Below are 19,842 nucleotides of genomic sequence, written 5' to 3' on the forward strand. Positions count from 1 at the left end.
CTATTTTAAGTATGTAACATGAAAATTCCCTCGTTAGAAAGTAAGAGGACCTGAACTCTGGAGCCACCTATTGAGGGTAAATCTCAAAAGACAAAATTGACCCTTCAACAAAACTTGCCACATGACGTTAGAAAAGAAGCCAAATCTGGCAATCCATTTGTAGACATATGTTTTGGGGTATTTGCCCCTCTTCAGTGCAAAGCAGGAGGTCTGATTTGGCTAAGTTAGAGGCCTCTGAAAAAGGGAACGTTTCTCCTGCAGAATGTCCAGACAACGTAAGGAGCCTTATAGGCCATGCAAAGTTCCTCTGGGAATTTAAATATGCAAACACACTGTTCAGAGAGGAAGAGGATAGAAACTCTAGGGCCACTTAATTGGAGGAAAACAAATTACATCTTCAGAGCTAAATCATTATTTGGCATTATTCAACACATCAAGGAGAACTTGTGAGAAGGAAGGTGTAAAATCTGCATATCAAGCTTACATGCTGTTCTTTTGATAGTTCTGGTCAAAGCCTCAGGAGCATTAAAATATTTATTTCACTTGATCTTCTTCTTGATAGCTGCTGTTTTGTCATTTGTAGCCTTCCATCAGTCCACCAACTCATCCTCAATTCAAAATTGTGGAGGTTTTTTTTTTTTTTTTCTTACTTTATTAAGCATGCCTTCATAAAAAAAAACACAAGTCTCTACATTTTTTTAATCCGCCCTAGTTTTCGGCATACACAACCTCTTAGAAGCCAGAACGTGCAGGAGAAGCCATCTTTAGAAACTCCTTGGCAGACTCAATAACCATGTTGACACGTGAAAATTAAGCTTTACGTCTTTATTTTGGAAATGCCCTTTTGTATCGCAAAGCCATCGCATGTTTACATATATCATATGTAATAGCTATGTTATTAATAAAATAATAAAACAATGTCAATAATACCTTGCTTGCAGAGAGAAACCTAAACGATGAAATATATATTATATTGTTACTGCTTCAATAGGGTTCTATTGCCCAGGTGTGATTAAAGCTTAAGTATCAATGCAACAACGAGCTGCAAAGAAATTTTTATTCATCATGAAGGCAGTCTCTGTTTAAATACTTTGCACTTAACATAGAATACGAATGTAAGTCATATACAGAAATGGTTACAAAGACTCATTCTGATTCACACTTACACACACAAAAATTTTTTTTTGGCAAAACGTTTACTTTCTACAATTGTGCATGTGAGAAAAGTATGAAGTAACAAAACAAAATAAATTAACCTGGAAAATGTACATTATAAAATATGCCTATAGGATCCTAAGTAATGGTATTTAACAATGAATGCCCTATATAACTGACCTTATATAAATACCTAAGGCTGGCAATCAGAAGGCGAAAAGTCCATTACATAATGTGACCTTCACAGCCAATTGGCAAACAACATTCAGAAATAGCTGCAAAGTATGTAACTGAAAGTGGCAGGGAATGTATACCAGCTAAACATGCTATATGTCAAGCTTTCTGGACCATCATTCCTAAAGTGATCTGTGAGAAGTTCGTAATAAAAGGTTATTAAAGAGTTTGCATCACATTAAGATATTGTAGGGAATAGCTTACTGATCCCTGGTAGTCCAAATTCCAGAACCCCGACCAATCCCGAGAATAGGGCTCATGAAGGTCCCAGTGGTCAGACCCCCACTGATCAGTAAGCTATACATAGGGGATAAATCATAGGTTTAGTACAAATTGTTTAATGTCCTTGCAGTGCACTGCCTACAGCAGTTCTCTATTCTGGCTAATAGAGGAAAACCACTTAAAAAAAAAAGCATTTGTGTTTTGCTAGCATAGCTTATACATACATTATACAAAGTGCTATGGCAGAGCAGACAGGGAGCTCTAAAATTAAAAAATCAAGCAACACTGTCATTTTATCCAAAACTTGTGAATCATCTGTTAGCTTTTAAGTCAAAGATGAATGTTCTTCCAGTTTAAATCTGTACTGGGAAGCCATTGACGAATTCTTTAACTTGATCCAAAGAGCCGAGTGGAATGACTTTTGAAAAAGGGAGATGGTAATGGTAAAAACAGAACCGTTCAACAATGCAAGAAGATCAAGGATTCATATAAAAAAGAAATGCAAATCTACATTTTACAGGATGTTGAAATGCTGCTAAGTCCACATAAAGCGTGTGCAGTTGTCCAGAGTTGTGGGAATGCTAGTATTTCATTGTGCATTGGAATGAAAAGCATCCATTTTAATACTAGAACACTAAACAAAAAAAAATTCTGAATATGAATATAACCCTCCCGGGAAAGCACCTGCGGAAGGAAACATGGACCAAGCCTGGTATGCGGCTTGTGAAGATTTTCTTAAACAAAGTTTCTTAAAGAAACATGGGATATGGAGTCTGAGGTTTGTGCAAGACATAGCCTGGGAAGATCTCAGTAGCTATATCCCAAGTGTGGTCAGTCTGCAGGAACACAGCAAATGAACAGTTTGTCATTATCAGCTCTCATATGTCCAAAGGCCAAGAGCTGATTGTAGATAAACATTCGCAAGTATTGTCACTAGTGTTATAGGCACAAAGAACAGGGGACAATCAGGTATCAAAAGGCAACATTTAAGATGTTTGCACAGTGTGTGCTTTAGTGTGTATCCCTTTACTATGCATCTTGGAATTACTTCATTTGTGTCTTGACGATGGTCAGAGCATCTGTAAGGACGCACATTGCTAAGGCACTAGGAGAGCATCAGCAAGACTTAAAAAAAAAAACGATACAACTCACTGCATTCATCTTGTTGCTTCCACTGCCTTGGCACAAGCTGCATCCTGAGATACTGAGATACTACAATCTGAAAATTAGATGACCCTTAGTTCACAGACGAATGTGTGCGTCATAATCTGTTTGGCATGTCGGTGAGACTGTGTAAGATGTTAGGCAGTTAAGACACTTCTACCACTCTTCATATGAATGGCAAATCTTACAGCGACAACTCCTCAAAGACATTCCAAATGGTAGAGGAGGTCTTGACCGACATAAGCAACATTCAATTTCAGGTTTCAAAGTATTTGTAGATTGATGTAACATAAGTCATGAGACACTGCCAGTCCGGACGCTCCGTTCGTACCATTTCATTTATGTCCTAGGAAAAGAAAGAAAATGAAATCATGAAATCATGATGGGAAATGACCAACAGATTCTTTTCACCAAAGTCTTCAGAGCTCACCAGAGTAGATTTGATGCCCACACTTTCAGCTGCTTGGAATGCCAGGGTGAAATTTCTCCTCTATAAAGTGAGGGAAAAGAATGATGAACAAGAGATGGTCTGGAGAGTCATGACTGTTTTTTTTTAATGGTGACAGAGTGGTATTCTTTTGGACGGTTATATCCCCAATACAGCCGTCAGCTAGTTACCTTGTCTTGGTTGCTCAGCTCCTGGTATGGGATGTGGGCAGGAAGATAGGTGTGCAGTAAAGCGCAGAATGCAAGCCCATCATTCCAACTGCTGCTGAAATTCGTGATATCTATATTCTGCAAAACAAAGACTGCGTAAGGATATGCAATATATTGTTGTTTATAGGAAAAACCCGGGTATATACTGCGCTATTCCATCAGTGTACACAAGAAAAGAAATTAAGAGATCAAATAAAGCACATTTTGGAAGGCTGGATATACTGTGGACACCAAATTACTGGCAAATCCCATTACCTCTCTTTCCTTGCACTACTGCTTCAATGCTGTAAAAAACGTATACATTCATTCATCCAAATATTAGTCCTCATCCCTTCATACTGCAAACTTGTAAGGGCAGGGCTCTTATTTTTATTGAGTAACGTATTTTTCGGACTATAAGACGCACCCAGGTTTTAGAGGTGGAAAATAGGGAAAAAAAATATTTGAAGCAAAAAAAAAAAAAGTGGTAACATTAAATAACATACTATTATATGTGGTGTTATTATATATAATAGTATGTTATTATGTTGGAAGCTGCGGGTAGAAGATGGAGCTACGGGACCAGTGTAGTGTCTGTAAATTACTATATGAAGACGCTGGAGGGCGAGTATAAGAATGGGGGCACAGGGCTTATATTGAAAGCACCACTCCAGCACTGAAAAATAACACTGGAGTGCTGCTTTGAGATTCCATTGGGAGAACTATAACTCCCAGCATGTCCTGTAGATCCTATGGCATGCTGGGAGTTATAGTTCACCACAGAAGTGGCAGAGTGCTTTATTGTGTGTTGTAGTGACTAACCTTTTCATTGTGGCAGCCAGCCACTGTGGTGAGGTAAAAAGCTGGAGCATCCCATGACTGCACACACAGAGTCCTCCCTGCCTCTCCACAGCACAGGTCATAAGAGGAAGCCAGCAGATTCTAGTGTGGTGACTGAAGGACCTGTGATGACATCAGAAGAGGGAGGGCACTGTGCCATCATGTGATGCTCCAGCCCGCCCACTCCTGACATCACACAGATCCTTATGCCTCAGAATCCAGCACAGCCAGGCAGGTATGCAGCAATCTTGTCTCCCCTGGCCCCTGCTGCGGCCCTCTCTTCCACCGGACACAGATCTCTACAGCTGCTGCAGCAATCTGGCACTGAGGAAACCATGTGTGTTTCAGTGAAGGACTATTCATTTGCTGCTCACTGCTCAGCTGACAGGTGGGCGGGGAAGCGGCTAATGAATATTCACTGCACTTTAATCATCGGGACCATGTGGTTACCCCAGCGCTGGATTCTGGGCAGCTGGGACATTTTTCTGCCTCCTGCAAGTGGGATCACAGTGCGATCCCACTAGCCGCTGCCCCCTCCACACATGTTACATCCCTACCATAAGACGCACCCACACTTTCCTCACAAATTTAGAGGAATAAAAGTGCGTCTTATGGTCGGAAAAATACGGTAATTGTACTTGGGTTAAGCTGCTATACTTGTTGTGTCACAGTACTAAGTGCCATGGAAGATGATTTTGCTAAATGTCATAATTTTTCAGTCCAATTTATAAAAAAAAAAAAAAGGAAAGTCAAGATCTCTGAATCCGCCACTTATTTAACTTTTTTTTGCAAAAGTATATAAGTTACATGAAAAGATAGTAATACTGTATATTGTCGAAATACAAAGGAATCTCCTTCTCACTAGAGCAGGAAGTTCCCTTCCGCTGTCCATGTCTTCTCTACCCCCGCCTGTCCTTGGGTCAAATTCATTTCTGGGAAGAAACTAAAATAATACCAATAATAATAAAGAATTCATTTCCTGACTGTAGAACAGCTGTACGTGCTGAGGCGCGCAGACACACACAATAGCTATGACCTGCTTAATCGTGGAGTCCAGCCTGAGCGTCTGATTAACCAGCAGATCCGAGGACACAGAAGGTGCAGAAATTCAGGTTTTACTAATAGTCTCCAACCTCTTGAGATCAAGGATTCTCAGAACAAGCTTCCATGTGATATAATTACAAAGGATTTGTCATTTGCATTTTTACAAATCTGAGTCTAGATTTACAACTCTCCTGCTGGAGTCTATGCACGAATGCTTTGTTCCTACAGGCTTTTTTTTAATTACAGTGTATAGAAAAGGTAAAGTTTAGATTTTCTCATGAGCTGTAACCTGTATTCATGCCGATAGCAGGGCATGCTACATCCATTCGACAATAAGTTGTAGGTGGCCACATTAAGGCCCAGCTTGGTTAGGAGTCTAGGAACCTAAACCTCTAAGATATTCTCCATTATGTTGGATCCCAAAGTCATGCCACTGATGGAAAGATTCATAAGATTTAATAGACATTGCTCACACTTTTGGTAAATACCAATGTTGTATTTGCCATTCTGAATAGATCTTATCTGAGATACGATGTGAGACTATCGAAAGGCACAACTAGAAAGCAAGATAATAGGGAACAGATAAACTTTTCTCAAACTTCATCATCAGATTTAGTAAGCTACATAAGGAAGAGACACAGACAGACAATTATCTGTGTTCACACACCCATAAATCCTTAGGTGAAAGTTGAAAATACATTGAACCAGAGTGGAAAACCCATTTAAAAGAGCAAGAGAGTTAGGGAGTTTCTAATAGAAGAGCAACCTAACGTGCATAAAAATACATTTTGTTTCCTTAAAGGGGGTTTCTAGGACTTTGGTTACCTCACGCAGATTGGTGGCGGTCTGACATAACTATTAATCAGCTGTTTGCAGGTTGCTGCAATGGCCAAATACAAGGTGCACAGAACCGAACTACCAAGGCTCTGTACATATATAAAGGCGGTCCTCCGGTACTGCAGCCCAGCACCCATACTCTTTAGAAGGAGCTCAGCTGTGGAACCAGAGAATGGCTGCTACAGCGTGCATAGAGCTGTGCGGCTCTGGCTCTGTACACTGAGCACTTCAGTCCACCGCAAGACGGGTTGCTGGGTGTCAGGGCCCCACACATCCAATATTTGTAATTTATCCTAAGGATAGGCAATTTATATCAAATCCTATCCTACAGCAGTTTCTAGGGCCTTATTATTAACCATCTTCAAAAACTTTGAGGGTGTGCCAATAGGTCAATTTATCAGATTGTCACCAAACCGCTATGATTGTTGGGGCAGACAATAAATGGAGCAACAGGACTCGTACATAAACAGCTGCTCAATGAAGCGACTACTTGTGGCCAGGCGAGAACCAGGGGCGAATACAATACAGAAATCTCCAATTCTGGTAATAGGTACAGGTCCCCACAGGTAGCCACATGGATTTAATTAGCATCTAATCAGTGGATAGGTTAAACATTTTCAGAGACTAAAAATGTTCCTTTAAATGTCCCGATCTGGATAGATGTACCATTTATTATTTGCTATACCATCAACATATGATTTTCTTACAAACTAGGAAAAGCAATAATAACTGCGCTGGTCCTATGACGTCTGGAAAAATCACATAGTACCATGCACTAACAAGGTTAATATAAGATAACCTCTATTTACACAACATAATAAAAAGGAGCACATAAAATACCTAGACAAATGCAGGTTTAACAAGAGCTGACTAACACATATGCAAGAGTGAACTGCTGCAAAGGAAAAATCGACAGGAACAGATTCGTGCAAATATTCTGGGACACAAAAGGAAAGACCTTGCTCTAGTTTTTACAAGACAATCGCTGGTTTACGCTGCAGGAAAGATCTAGACCATCACAAGATAATCATTCACTGTGAGAAAATAGACCAGAATACAGACAGAATTAAGTGCCTTGTAAATGTTTCAATCCCAGCGCAGTGCCCACATGGCTACACAGGAAAAAGCTTCTCTAATATTTGGCACAAAGCCTTTATTTGCCAGGAAGTCAGGTGACCTTTACACCAATAAAATGGCTGTTCATGTTATAGCTCATTACTCTAACCTCATCACAAACACACAAATAAAGTGTTTCAACTGGCAACAAAAAAAATAATCTAGAAAAGATAAAATTCCTCGAGTCTAAAGGGACCAATACTATGTTACTGTATGTCTGTTGTCACATTAGTTTTAAAAGATTGTCAAGTAAAAAGTTTAACAAGTCTCCTTCCACTGGTTACTGAGATTGCAAGGGTAAAGGCCATATGTGCAATATTTTCCTGCTGAAAAAGGAACAGCAGCAAGTCATCACAAAATCCACAATTTGATGTGGATTTGCCAAGTTTGCTAGTTGCAGTGCAAAGAGGGGAAAAAAAAAAATCACCGCAGCAAATCCACAGCTGAATGGCAATTTCCACACGGCCTGTGTATCGGACTACCCACCTCGTCCAAATGGTCTCCTACCGCTCACAAGGATTTATGATATAGTTAGGTAAGGTCAGGAGACCCAAGTATTCCTAGTCAGCCCATGTTTCAGCGACATGTGAATCCGGCCTTACAGCAGAATCACTGTGACCAATTTGACAGCTTAAAAATATGCCATGAAATTAGGATGTTCGTGCCAACCAAGTATACATGGCTAAATTCCAACGTATTCCATGAAGTTGATTAAACATCTAGATTAGCAAAGTTATTTGAAAATGGGACATCGGGATACAGCGACTGAGCACACTTGCGATCCAAGGAATAATACGCCACCCAAAAATTGTGCCACCCTAAAACTACTGTTTATATTATGGTAAGGATAAAGTAGCAGTCATCCAATCGACATCTGTGTATTTAAAGAGCATTTGCTAATTCCTTCCTTGTTCTGGACAGATGGAGCAACATGTATCCCGGTAACTATCCTTCATCCGCTCCCAGGAGAAAAAGTGCTGCTTAATAACCCAGGACCTAATTAACCAACCTAACAATCTGCCTACGCTTGTTCAGGGTCAAAGCCATATTTACATAATAACCCATGCAGTGCCAACACGGCTGATATGCAAGGTGACATGTATGAAAGGGAGTCAGTCTTCACTCACCATCCCACCATACATACCGGGTATCCTTCAGTTTTCTTCTGGCACCATTTCAGCAAAGCATTCCTCTTGGAACCACCATATTCCCTGGCAAGGGCTGACAAGGGGTCCTTCCTTTCTTCCCTATATACGATGCAAACAGTAATTGTAAAACATGAGACGATACAATAAAGAGAAGAAAATAAGAAGCGGAAATGAAAATAAGCGGAATGCAAAAACAAGAAGCAAAGAAAAGTTCATTTAGTTGATACCCCACAGTCTGTATAGAATGTGCGCTAATGATTCGCATTCTGGGACGTGTAGTATTCAGCACCAGGTACTGTATAGGAATCTGATGCAGAAAAAACTAACTTGCCCAGAACACAGCGGAGCACAGAGTATTGCATTTTAGAAGCTCATCTAACCTGTTAAGGGAGTTTCTGTCGACTGTTTCCAATAGCAATTGTGAATGCATCTCGGGTCTATAATACAGGCTGTAACTCAGGGTCAGTACAAGAGAAGTAAAGTCAATGTATTTGCACATTTACTGAAGTTTTTTATGTCGATATTTAATATATAAACCTGTAAAATAGTGTTCAAAAGGTGAATGCACACTTTAAGCCACGTTCCAATGGGGAGTAATTGTTGCAGGTTTGCATTGTACAGTCCAATGCATGCGAAAAGAGTGTTACAAAATCAAACAGTTTTTGAATAACAAATCTGTGCAGATAAATCCAAAATGATGCTCAATTGTGGATTTCTTCAAGAGTGGAAGCACATTTTACCCAGTGCAAAGCATGGGGAAAAATCTGATCCAAAAAATATATATTCAACTTGTGGATTTGCTGCAAATTTTAGGCAGTAGTAGAAAATAGCTGCAATGAAAATGACCTAAAGCACTTTCATTATTTATTTTCTTATCAATAGTACCTTATTGAGAATACACAATAAAACATACTGATCTGCTCATTTTTAATATTTAATGCTCCCAAATAAAAAGTACAGTCCTGTCCCCCAAAAATCAATAAACAAGTAAATAAAAAAAGTGAGTTTATTCTAACCTGCAGCAGTAACTTAGATTTACACAGACTATAGCAAGCATGGTGCAAATGGAAATTAGACTAAATAATGCACCAATTAACTTCAGAGGACATATGTACACACACATCTACAGGATGCAAGAATACGAAGGAAGATTTATTATACCTGATGCGGCTTCGAGCAGTTGGTGTAACAGAAGCAGTGGGAGAGGAAGAAGTAAGAGAAAGTTGTGGTGAAGATGAGGTCATTGACATCAAAGGAGAAGGAGAACCCCCATCTGGCACAGTGATGTCTCGTTTCAGTTCCTCACTGCTGCGGCGTGACACTGAAAGAACAAAAATAGCTACTAAAGAAAAAAAAAACAGTAGGAAATAGCTTTCAGGGTAAGATATGATACTAAGTGGGCATCTGGAGATTTCTTCCAACTTCCAGTATGACAGCTGACAAACAGGCAGATATATTTCATTTTTATCAAGGCACAAAATGCACCAACATTAGCAGATGGCAAGATATTTACTTTCAGGAATAATAGTGATATCATATAGCGTACTTCATTAATATGCCTGCTTTACACATTGTAATCAGCACCACGCGGGCTCCCAGACAAGGCGAGGAAAGGGACAGGAAATCAGTATGGAAGTTCAGGTCAGACACTTCCTCCCCAATATTGTTTTCAATATCAGGCCAGGAAGTATAAAAACAAAAGAACAGAGTAAATAAAAAAAAAAAAAACCTGAATGCTAAAATACGACGTGCAAAGTGACAGCTAATATGCCATCTATTGGTATCCTGTACACAGTCTCCATTTCTAGTTATGTATTTGGGTTTTTTAAAATCTTTTTTGATTTTGACGTTGATTGATAAAGAGAAAAGAAGCTTCTTGGCTTTACCAGCAATAGATTTGGTACTGTCCATAGTCGGGACCCTCGGTAAGGAAGATGCGGTTCTGGCGCTGGAAGCCGTTCTCAGCAAGTGATCTGTAGACAATAACAGCTTTGGTTACACTTACGTAATGTTTCTACAGTCGGGATGTTCAAGATAAAAAGGAGATGCAAATGCTGTCTGTAAAATATTTTACAGTAGAGGTCATTGTGGATTCACAGTCATGGGAATAGTTCTCCCCAGCAGAGGGCTAATGATAAGTAGTAGTACTAGCGTCTTCTACTAAGAATACAACAAAGTCAAAACAATTAAAAGGTTTAAAATAAAGAAAAAAAATGATAGGATAAGTTTCACCAAAAAGTCAAAAAGTATTGAAACTTTTTTCCTTTGTGAACATTGGGGTCAGTATCATGAAAAAAAGACCTACATCCACCAAAGTACAGCTGCTGACCTTACAGAATCTGCAGAGGTTAGTGAAAGACAACGTAGCAGTACAGGATATGGGCGTTGTGGACAGCTAAAAGAAACTGCCTGGCACACACTGATCTTTCCCTGGTGGGCAGTATTGGCATCACGAAAAAAGGAGCTGTAGTTATAGGGGTAGTCCCTTCTCCAAGATCCTATCCCATTGTGTAGTAGGTGTAATAATAATAACAATTACCTCCAATTAGAAATGTAGCATAGTTTTTCTGATTTGCTATGTCTTTTAACACATGTGCAGCCATTGCAGGACATGAGGTATCCAAGGTTACGAACACTGTATAGTGACAGTTAGCTAGTTGCAAGTGGTCGCAACCATGGATAGCCAAGGTCCTGCAATGACTGCACATGAGTTAAGAGACATAATGAATTTAAAAAAAAAAACAAAAAAACTATACTATACAGGATAAAACAAGTTGACAAAAGTTGATAAAACAAGTTGTGTCCTAATGTGCCAGCTACAAAATTTCTACCACTCTATGCCTTTAAGCTTTCAGATATAAGAATAGTTATACAAAACATCAGAAATAAATGGAAAGACTTATGCCACTAGATGAGTTAGTAGTGGATCGTATATAAATGTGATTAAAGGTTTAAATAAGGATTGCACATTTGCGCCCTTTTTGTGTCAAATCAGATTTGGGATTAAAATACAAAACAAATTATATATATATATATATATATATATATATATATATATATATATATATATATACACATACATATGTATATATATATACACATACATACACACTAGAGGGTGGCCCGATTCTAACGCATTGGGTATTCTAGAATATTCTGACTGACAGAACTTGTTCAGTAAATGTGACTGAACTACGTGGCACTGTGACTGACAGAACTTGTTCAGTAAACGTGACTGAACTACGTGGCACTATGACTGACAGAACTTGTCCAGTAAACGTGACTGAACTACGGCCGGACTGCGCCTGTCGCCAGCCGCCCGCGACCAATCAGCAACGCGGGATTTCCATTAAAGACAAAGACAGAATTAGATGTTTATATAGTAGATATATACACACACACATACAGTACAGACCAAAAGTTTGGACACCTTCTCATTTAAAGATTTTTCTGTATTTTCATGACTATGAAAATTGTAAATTCACACTGAAAGCATCAAAACTATGAATTAACACATGTGGAATTATACTGTATGTCTTATATTCTAGGTTCTTCAAAGTAGCGACCTTTTGCTTTGATGACTGCTTTGCACACTCTTGGCATTCTCTTAATGAGCTTTAAGAGGTAGTCACCGGGAATGGTCTTCCAACAATCTTGAAGGAGTTCCCAGAGATGCTTAGCACTTGTTCGCCCTTTTGCCTTCACTCTGCGGTTCAGCTCACCCTAAACCATCTCGATTGGGTTCAGGTCTGGTGACTGTGGAGGCCAGGTCATCTGGCGTAGCACCCCATCACTCTCCTTCTTGGTCAAATAGCCCTTACACAGCCTGGAGGTGTTTTTTGGGGTCATAGTCCTGTTGAAAAATAAATGATGGTACAACTAAACGCAAACCAGATGGAATAGCATGCCGCTGCAAGATGCTGTGGTAGCTATGCTGGGTCAGTATGCCTTCAATTTTGAATAAATCCCCAACAGTGTCACCAGCAAAGCACCCCCACACCATCACACCTCCATGCTTCACGGTGGGAACCAGGCATGTAGAGTCCATCCGTTCACCTTTTCTGCGTCGCACAAAGACACGGTGGTTGGAAACAAGGATCTCAAATTTGGACTCATCAGACCAAAGCACAGATTTCCACTGGTCTAATGTCCATTCCTTGTGTTCTTTAGCCCACACAAGTCTCTTCTGCTTGTTGCCTGTCCTTAGCAGTGGTTTCCTAGCAGCTATTTTACCATGAAGGCCTGCTGCACAAAGTCTCCTCTTAACAGTTGTTGTAGAGATGTGTCTGCTGCTAGAACTCTGTGTGGCATTGACCTGGTCTCTAATCTGAGCTGCTGTTAACCTGCGATTTCTGAGGCTGGTGACTTGGATAAACTTATCCTCAGACGCAGAGGTGACTCTTGGTCTTCCTTTCCTGGGGCGGTCCTCATGTGAGCCAGTTTCTTTGTAGCGCTAGATGGTTTTTGCCACTGCACTTGGGGACACTTTCAAAGTTTTCCCAATTTTTCGGACTGATTGACCCTAATTTCTTAAAGTAATGATGGCCACTCGTTTTTCTTTACCTAGCTGCTTTTTTCTTGCCATAATACAAATTCTAACAGTCTATTCAGTAGGACTATCAGCTGTGTATCCACCAGACTTCTGCACAACACAACTGATGGTCCCAACCCCATTTATAAGGCAAGAAATCCCACTTATTAAACCTGACAGGGCACACCTATGAAGTGAAAACCATTTCTGGTGACTACCTCTTGAAGCTCATCAAGAGAATGCCAAGAGTGTGCAAAGCAGTCACCAAAGCAAAAGGTGGCTACTTTGAAGAACCTAGAATATAAGACATTTTCAGTTGTTTCACACTTTGTTGTTAAGTATATAATTCCACATGTGTTAATTCATAGTTTTGATTCCTTCAGTGTGAATTTACAATTTTCATAGTCAATATACAGAAATACAAAAAAATCTTTAAATGAGAAGGTGTGTCCAAACACAATTACACAGTAATTAGTCACACAGTCTCAGTCCATTTTGGTGGTGATGGTATAAAATGGACTGACAAACTCCTAAAATATATATCATATTTTTCGGACTATAAGATGCACCTAGGTTTTAGAGGAGGGAAAAAAAATTGAAGCAAAAAATGTGGTCAATTCTTTACTTAACCCCTCAACCCCCAGAGCTTTTTTCAATTTTGCGGCTTCATTTTTCGCTCCCCTTCTTTCCAGAGCCGTAACTTTTTTATTTTTCTGTCAATATGGCCATGTGGGGGCTTATTTTTTGCGGTACGAGTTGTACTTTGCAACGATACCATTACACATGTCCTGTAACAGAAAACGGGAAACAAATTCCAAGTGCGGTGAAATTGCAAAAAAAAGTGCAATCCCACACTTGTTTTTTGTTTGTCTTTTTTGCTAGGCTCACTAAATGCTAAAACTGACCTGCCATTATGATTCTCCAGATTATTACGAGTTAATGAACACCAAACATGTCTAGGTTCTTTTTTATCTAAGTGGTGAAAAAAAAATTCTAAAATTTACTTTAAAAAAAATAAAATTTGAACCTTTTTCCAAGACCCGTAGCGTCTACATTTTTCGTGATCTCGGGTTGAGTGAGTGCTTATTTTTTGCGTGCCTGACATTTTTAATGATACCATTTTTGTGCAGATACGATCTTTTGATTACCCGTTATTGCATTTTAATGCAATATCATGGCAACCAAAAAAGCTTAATTCCTGAGTTTTGATTTTTTTCTTGCTATGCCGTTTATCGATCAGGTTAATCCTTTTTTTTATTGATATACCAGGCAATTCTGAATGCGGCGATACCAAACATGTCTGTTTTATTTTATTTTTATTTTGAATGGGGCGAAATGTATATATATTGCAGTGTGTGTGTGTGTGTGTGTGTGTGTGTGTGTGTGTGTGTGTGTGTGTGTGTGTGTGTGTGTGTGTGTTACATACATACATACATACACACATACATACAAGATGGTGGCCCGATTCTAACGCATCGGGTATTCTAGAATATATGTATGTATGTACATCGCTGTTATGATCCGGTGACCTTGGAGCCGCATGAAACTTTCTCTGGAGTAGGTGGAAACTATACTGACCGCATATCCTGAACTAACACCGCAACTAGAAGTAGCCGTGGGGTGTGCCTAACAAACCCTAGACACCTCGACACAGCCGGAGGACTAAATACCCCTATAGATGGAAATAGGAATACTACCTTGCCTCAGAGCAGAACCCCAAAGGATAGGCAGCCCCCATGAATATTGACTGTGAGTAGGAGAAGAAAAGACACACGCAGGCAGAAAACAAGATTTAGCAAAAGAGGCCACTCTAGCTAAATAGGAAAGGATAGGACAGAATACTAAGCGGTCAGTATTAAAACCCTTCCAAAAATATCCACAGCAGATAATACAAAAAGTTCCACAATCTAACTAAAGACATGGAATGTATATCTGCCACTCCAGAGAATCCAACAAGACTGAGAAAATACTGACACAATCTAAGCTGGACAAGAAAACACAAAAGAATAGCACTGAATCATGAAGCACACAGCATGTGTGCCACAGAAAAAAAACCAGACACTTATCTTTGCTGATTTGGCAGAAAGGCAGGAGGAACCAGGCAGAGGTCCAACACCTCCCAACAACAATTGACAACTGGCAAGGACTAATGGATCCTGCACACCTAAATACCCCAGTCAGAACTGCAATCAGCAGAAACACCTGACCAGGACTGCAACTCAGGGACAACTGCATTACCACCTACCACCACCGGAGGGAACCCAAAAGCAGAATTCACAACACATCGCGCTGTGAGTGGGGGTTAACTTCGGCGCAAATATTGCTGATCGGCCAGCCGGGCGCGACCAATCAGTGAAGCGTGGTTCAAATCCCGCGTCAATTCGCGGCTGGACTGCGTCTGTCACTGACTGGTCGAGGGATGTTGGGGGCGCTGGATGTCAGGGGTGGGGGCGCAGGATATAGCACAGCCACGTAGTATATAGCACAGCCACGTAGTGTATAGCACAGCCACATAGTGTATAGCACAGCCACGTAGTGTATAGCACAGCCACGTAGTGTATAGCACAGCCACGTAGTGTATAGCACAGCCACGTAGTGTATAGCACAGCCACGTAGTGTATAGCACAGCCACGTAGTGTATAGCACAGCCACGTAGTGTATAGCACAGCCACGTAGTGTATAGCACAGCCACGTAGTGTATAGCACAGCCACGTAGTGTATAGCACAGCCACGTAGTGTATAGCACAGCCACGTAGTGTATAGCACAGCCACGTAGTGTATAGCACAGCCACGTAGTGTATAGCACAGCCACGTAGTGTATAGCACAGCCACGTAGTGTATAGCACAGCCACGTAGTGTATAGCACAGCCACGTAGTGTATAGCACAGCCACGTAGTGTATAGCACAGCCACGTAGTGTATAGCACAGCCACGTAGTGTATAGCACAGCCACGTAGTGTATAGCACAGCCACGTAGTGTATAGCACAGCCACGTAGTGTATAGCACAGCCACGTAGTGTATAGCACAGCCACGTAGTGTATAGCACAGCCACGTAGTGTATAGCACAGCCACGTAGTGTATAGCACAGCCACGTAGTGTATAGCACAGCCACGTAGTGTATAGCACAGCCACGTAGTGTATAGCACAGCCACGTAGTGTATAGCACAGCCACGTAGTGTATAGCACAGCCACGTAGTGTATAGCACAGCCACGTAGTGTATAGCACAGCCACGTAGTGTATAGCACAGCCACGTAGTGTATAGCACAGCCACGTAGTGTATAACACAGCCACGTAGTGTATAACACAGCCACGTAGTATATAGCAGCCACGTAGTATATAGCAGCCACGTAGTATATAGCAGCCCACATAGTATATAACACAGCCCACATAGTATATAACACAGCCCACATAGTATATAACACAGCCCACATAGTATATAACACAGCCCACATAGTATATAGCACAGCCCACATAGTATATAGCACAGCCCACATAGTATATAGCACAGCCCACATAGTATATAGCACAGCCCACATAGTATATAGCACAGCCCACATAGTATACAGCACAGCCCACGTACTATATAACACAGCTCAAGTAGTATATAGCACAGCCCACGTAGTATATAACAGCCCTTGTCATTGTGCATCGGTCAACTATACAACACACTTTGCACAAGGAGAAGCTGTATGGGAGAGTGATGCGAAAGATGCCTTTTCTGCAAGCACGCCACAAACAGAGTTGGCTGAGGTATGCAAAAGCACATTTGGAGAAGCCAATTTCTTTTTGGAAGAAGGTCCTGTGGACTGATGAAACCAAGATTGAGTTGTTTGGTCATACAAAAAGGCGTTATGCATGGCGGCAAAAAAACACAGCATTCCAAGAAAAACACTTGCTACCCACAGTAAAATTTGGTGGAGGTTCCATCATGTTTTGGGGCTGTGTGGCCAATGCCGGCACAGGGAATCTTGTTAAAGTTGAGGGACACATGGATTCCTCTCAGTATCAGCAGATTCTTGACAATAATGTTCATGAATCAGTGACAAAGTTGAAGTTAAGCAGGGGATGGATCTTACAGCAAGACAATGATCCAAAACACCGCTCCAAATCTACTCAGGCATTCATGCAGAGGAACAATTACACTGTTCTGGAATGGCCATCCCAGTCCCCAGACCTAAATATCATTGAACATCTGTGGGATCATTTGAAGTGGGCTGTCCATGCTCGGCAACCATCAAACTTAACTGAACTGGAATTGTTTTGTAAAGAGGAATGGTCAAAAATACCTTCATCCAGGATCTCATTAAAAGCTACAGGAAGCGACTAGAGGCTGTTATTTTTGCAAAAGGAGGATCTACTAAATATTAATGTCACTTTTCCGGTGAGGTGCCCATACTTATGCACCTGCCAAATTTTGTTTGAATGCAGATTGCACATTTTCTGTTAGTACAATAAACCTCATTTCAAGGCAGAAACATTACCGTGTCCAACAGTTATTAGATATATGAAACTGAAATAGCTGTTGCACAAAAAACAATTTTTATAAAACATTAAGCTTAAGATTAATAGGGGTGCCCAAACTTTATATATATATATATATATATATATATATATATATATATATATATATATATATATATATATATATATATATATATATATATATATATATATATATATATATATATTTAAAAAAAAAAAAGAAAGTATGACGGCACCAGGATAAATGGTTGTCGATGGCAATTAAAGTGGGCGACTTGCTGCAATAGTCAGAGTTTCATGTGGCAGGCAGACCAACTGTGGACAATTATCGCACTGTGGTGCACAACCAAACAGTAATTCGTATCAAAACATCCAGAAAAAACAGAAAAGGTGGCACTCACCCAAGCGATATACATAAAAAATCCTTTATTCATCCATAAATAGGAGTACGGACATGCCTTTCGGACTGCAGTTAAAACGAGAGGGTGCAGGGAGAAAACTGGACGACGGCCGTTTCACGCGGACTGCGCTTCAACGGGCCCCATTAGAAAACAAAGAAAAACACAACCATTACACTTACCTTCCTGGCGTTCCGATGCCAACTTCAGCATTATGCTTGCAAGGGACATCATGCGCTGCTTGCAAGCCAAAGGGCAGCTGTCAGAATACTCACTGCTCTGCACGTCGGGACTGTGTGCATGGAGAGCAGTGAGTATTCATTACTCTTTAATAGCAAGCACAGTGTCAGCTGGAGCCTTCCTGCAGCTGCCAGCGGTCACGTGTGAAGCTACTTAAGAGAAATGAATATTCACAACATTCCACTCCCGGCAGCTGCCCTTCGGCTTGCAAGCAGCACATGACGTTCCTGCCATGCGCTGCTTACAAGCATAAAGCAGCTGCTGACATCGGAACAAGATGCTGCAAGGGAGCGCCGGGAAGGTAAGTGTAATGGTTTGTTTTTTATAAATGTTTTCTGATGGGGCCATGCATACCAGGATGGGGGTGGGGGTCAGTCATACCAGGATTCTATTAAAGAGAAATGAACATTCGGGGGTTCGGTCAGTGGAGGCGCATTGGCATTTGGTTCGTGTCTCAGTTGTTTGATGAGGATGTTATTAAAACATTTGAAACACTTAGGAATGAGTTTCCTTTAACTCAGAAGATGTTATTTCAGTATCTGCAGGTGAGAAACGCCCTAAATTGTCAAAATGAGGTGTCGCGTGTGATTCTGCAGTCCGATGGCTTGTTTAATCTTCTAAGGCCTCGGAGGAGTACAAGGGGGTTTATTACTAATGTACAGGGGTCTGCTGGACACATTATTGAAGCACCCGTTAAAGCTAAAGGAAAAATGGGTGGCAGACTTGGGTCCCTTGTCGGAGTCCCAGTGGGAGTCCATACTACAATACATCCTCAGGGCTTCCTTGAGTGAGGCTAAGAGGGTGTCGTAGTTATACCTGGTTTATAGGGTGTACAGGACCCTGGTATGGATGATGAAGGCAGGACTGAGGGGTGACTCAGAATGCCCAAGGTGCAGTGAGGAAGGTGCTGATTTGCTACATATGATGTGGTCGTGTGCGCGCCTCCAACCCTTTTGGGTGAAGGTGCTTAAGTTGATTCAAGAGGTGACTGGGGTAAGTGTGGTGCGTAACTCGCAGATTTGACTTCTGGGCTGTATGGATGATATTGCTACGGATGAATGTGGAAGGTTGACTATTGCGAGATTGTTGCATGCTGCGAGGAAGCTTATTGTGATGCATTGGTTGGATGAAAGACCACCAGGTAAAAAGAAGTTTATTAACAAAATAAATTTTATTGTCCTTATGGAAAGGAATATATACATCAAGAGAGGTCAGAATACAAAATTTGAAAATGTGTGGGGCGGTTTGATGGATTACCCAGGCGTGGTGTCTGCTGAGTTGTTGCAGAATAGAATGGGGGTACTTTAATGGCTTCTGGAGGGACTTTTACATGTATAGGTGGGCTTTTGTAAAGCTTAGTATCACTTTTCAAGAGGTGATGTTGTCATATGGTTTTATTGGATAACGGGCAGGGGAGTGGGGGGAGGGAGGGGGGCTGGCTATGGGGTGAGTTGTTTTCATAATATGAAAATGTATTACCTTAATTGGTTTTGTATTAATTGTACTTGTGTGGAAATTGTGTCAGACTGTGTTACTGGCGTGTCATATGCTTTAATAAAAACTGATTTAAAAAAAAAAAAAAAAAGAGAAATTAATATTCATTGCTCTCCACGTCCATGGGTGTGGAATGCAGTGAATATTCATTTCTCTTTAGCAGCGGGGACAGGAGTTAGTCGCAGCAGCTGGCACCAGCCTCTGTGACCCGATGCTCCGCCACTGCCGCTCCCCCACCTTCCCACCACAGCCACAGCCAGTACATCTGGACTATAAGATGCACCTCCATTTTCCTCCACA

The 19,842-nt window shown here is 40.9% G+C and overlaps 1 protein-coding gene across 4 annotated transcripts in view; it reads right to left on the reverse strand.

The window, feature by feature from the left end:
* Nucleotides 1-810: 810 nt before the first annotated feature.
* SPECC1L (sperm antigen with calponin homology and coiled-coil domains 1 like) overlaps nt 811-19,842 on the reverse strand; it is an 82,445-nt gene continuing 63,413 nt past the window's right edge. For 2 of the 4 annotated variants that reach the window (XM_077293743.1, XM_077293735.1), the window contains exons 11-17: nt 10,283-10,369; nt 9,558-9,717; nt 8,777-8,845; nt 8,393-8,495; nt 3,394-3,510; nt 3,206-3,265; nt 811-3,121 (exon numbers count right to left, since the gene is read on the reverse strand). In XM_077293743.1, the coding sequence (XP_077149858.1) occupies nt 3,032-3,121; nt 3,206-3,265; nt 3,394-3,510; nt 8,393-8,495; nt 8,777-8,845; nt 9,558-9,717; nt 10,283-10,369 (686 nt within the window). In that variant the 3' untranslated portion in view covers nt 811-3,031. The remainder of the gene's footprint in view (nt 3,122-3,205; nt 3,266-3,393; nt 3,511-8,392; nt 8,496-8,776; nt 8,846-9,557; nt 9,718-10,282; nt 10,370-19,842) is intronic. The other 2 variants (XM_077293757.1, XM_077293750.1) reach the window with 1 other exon arrangement.

Source organism: Ranitomeya variabilis, chromosome 1, assembly GCF_051348905.1.
Source record: "Ranitomeya variabilis isolate aRanVar5 chromosome 1, aRanVar5.hap1, whole genome shotgun sequence".
In the NCBI taxonomy this organism is placed as follows: domain Eukaryota; kingdom Metazoa; phylum Chordata; class Amphibia; order Anura; family Dendrobatidae; genus Ranitomeya; species Ranitomeya variabilis.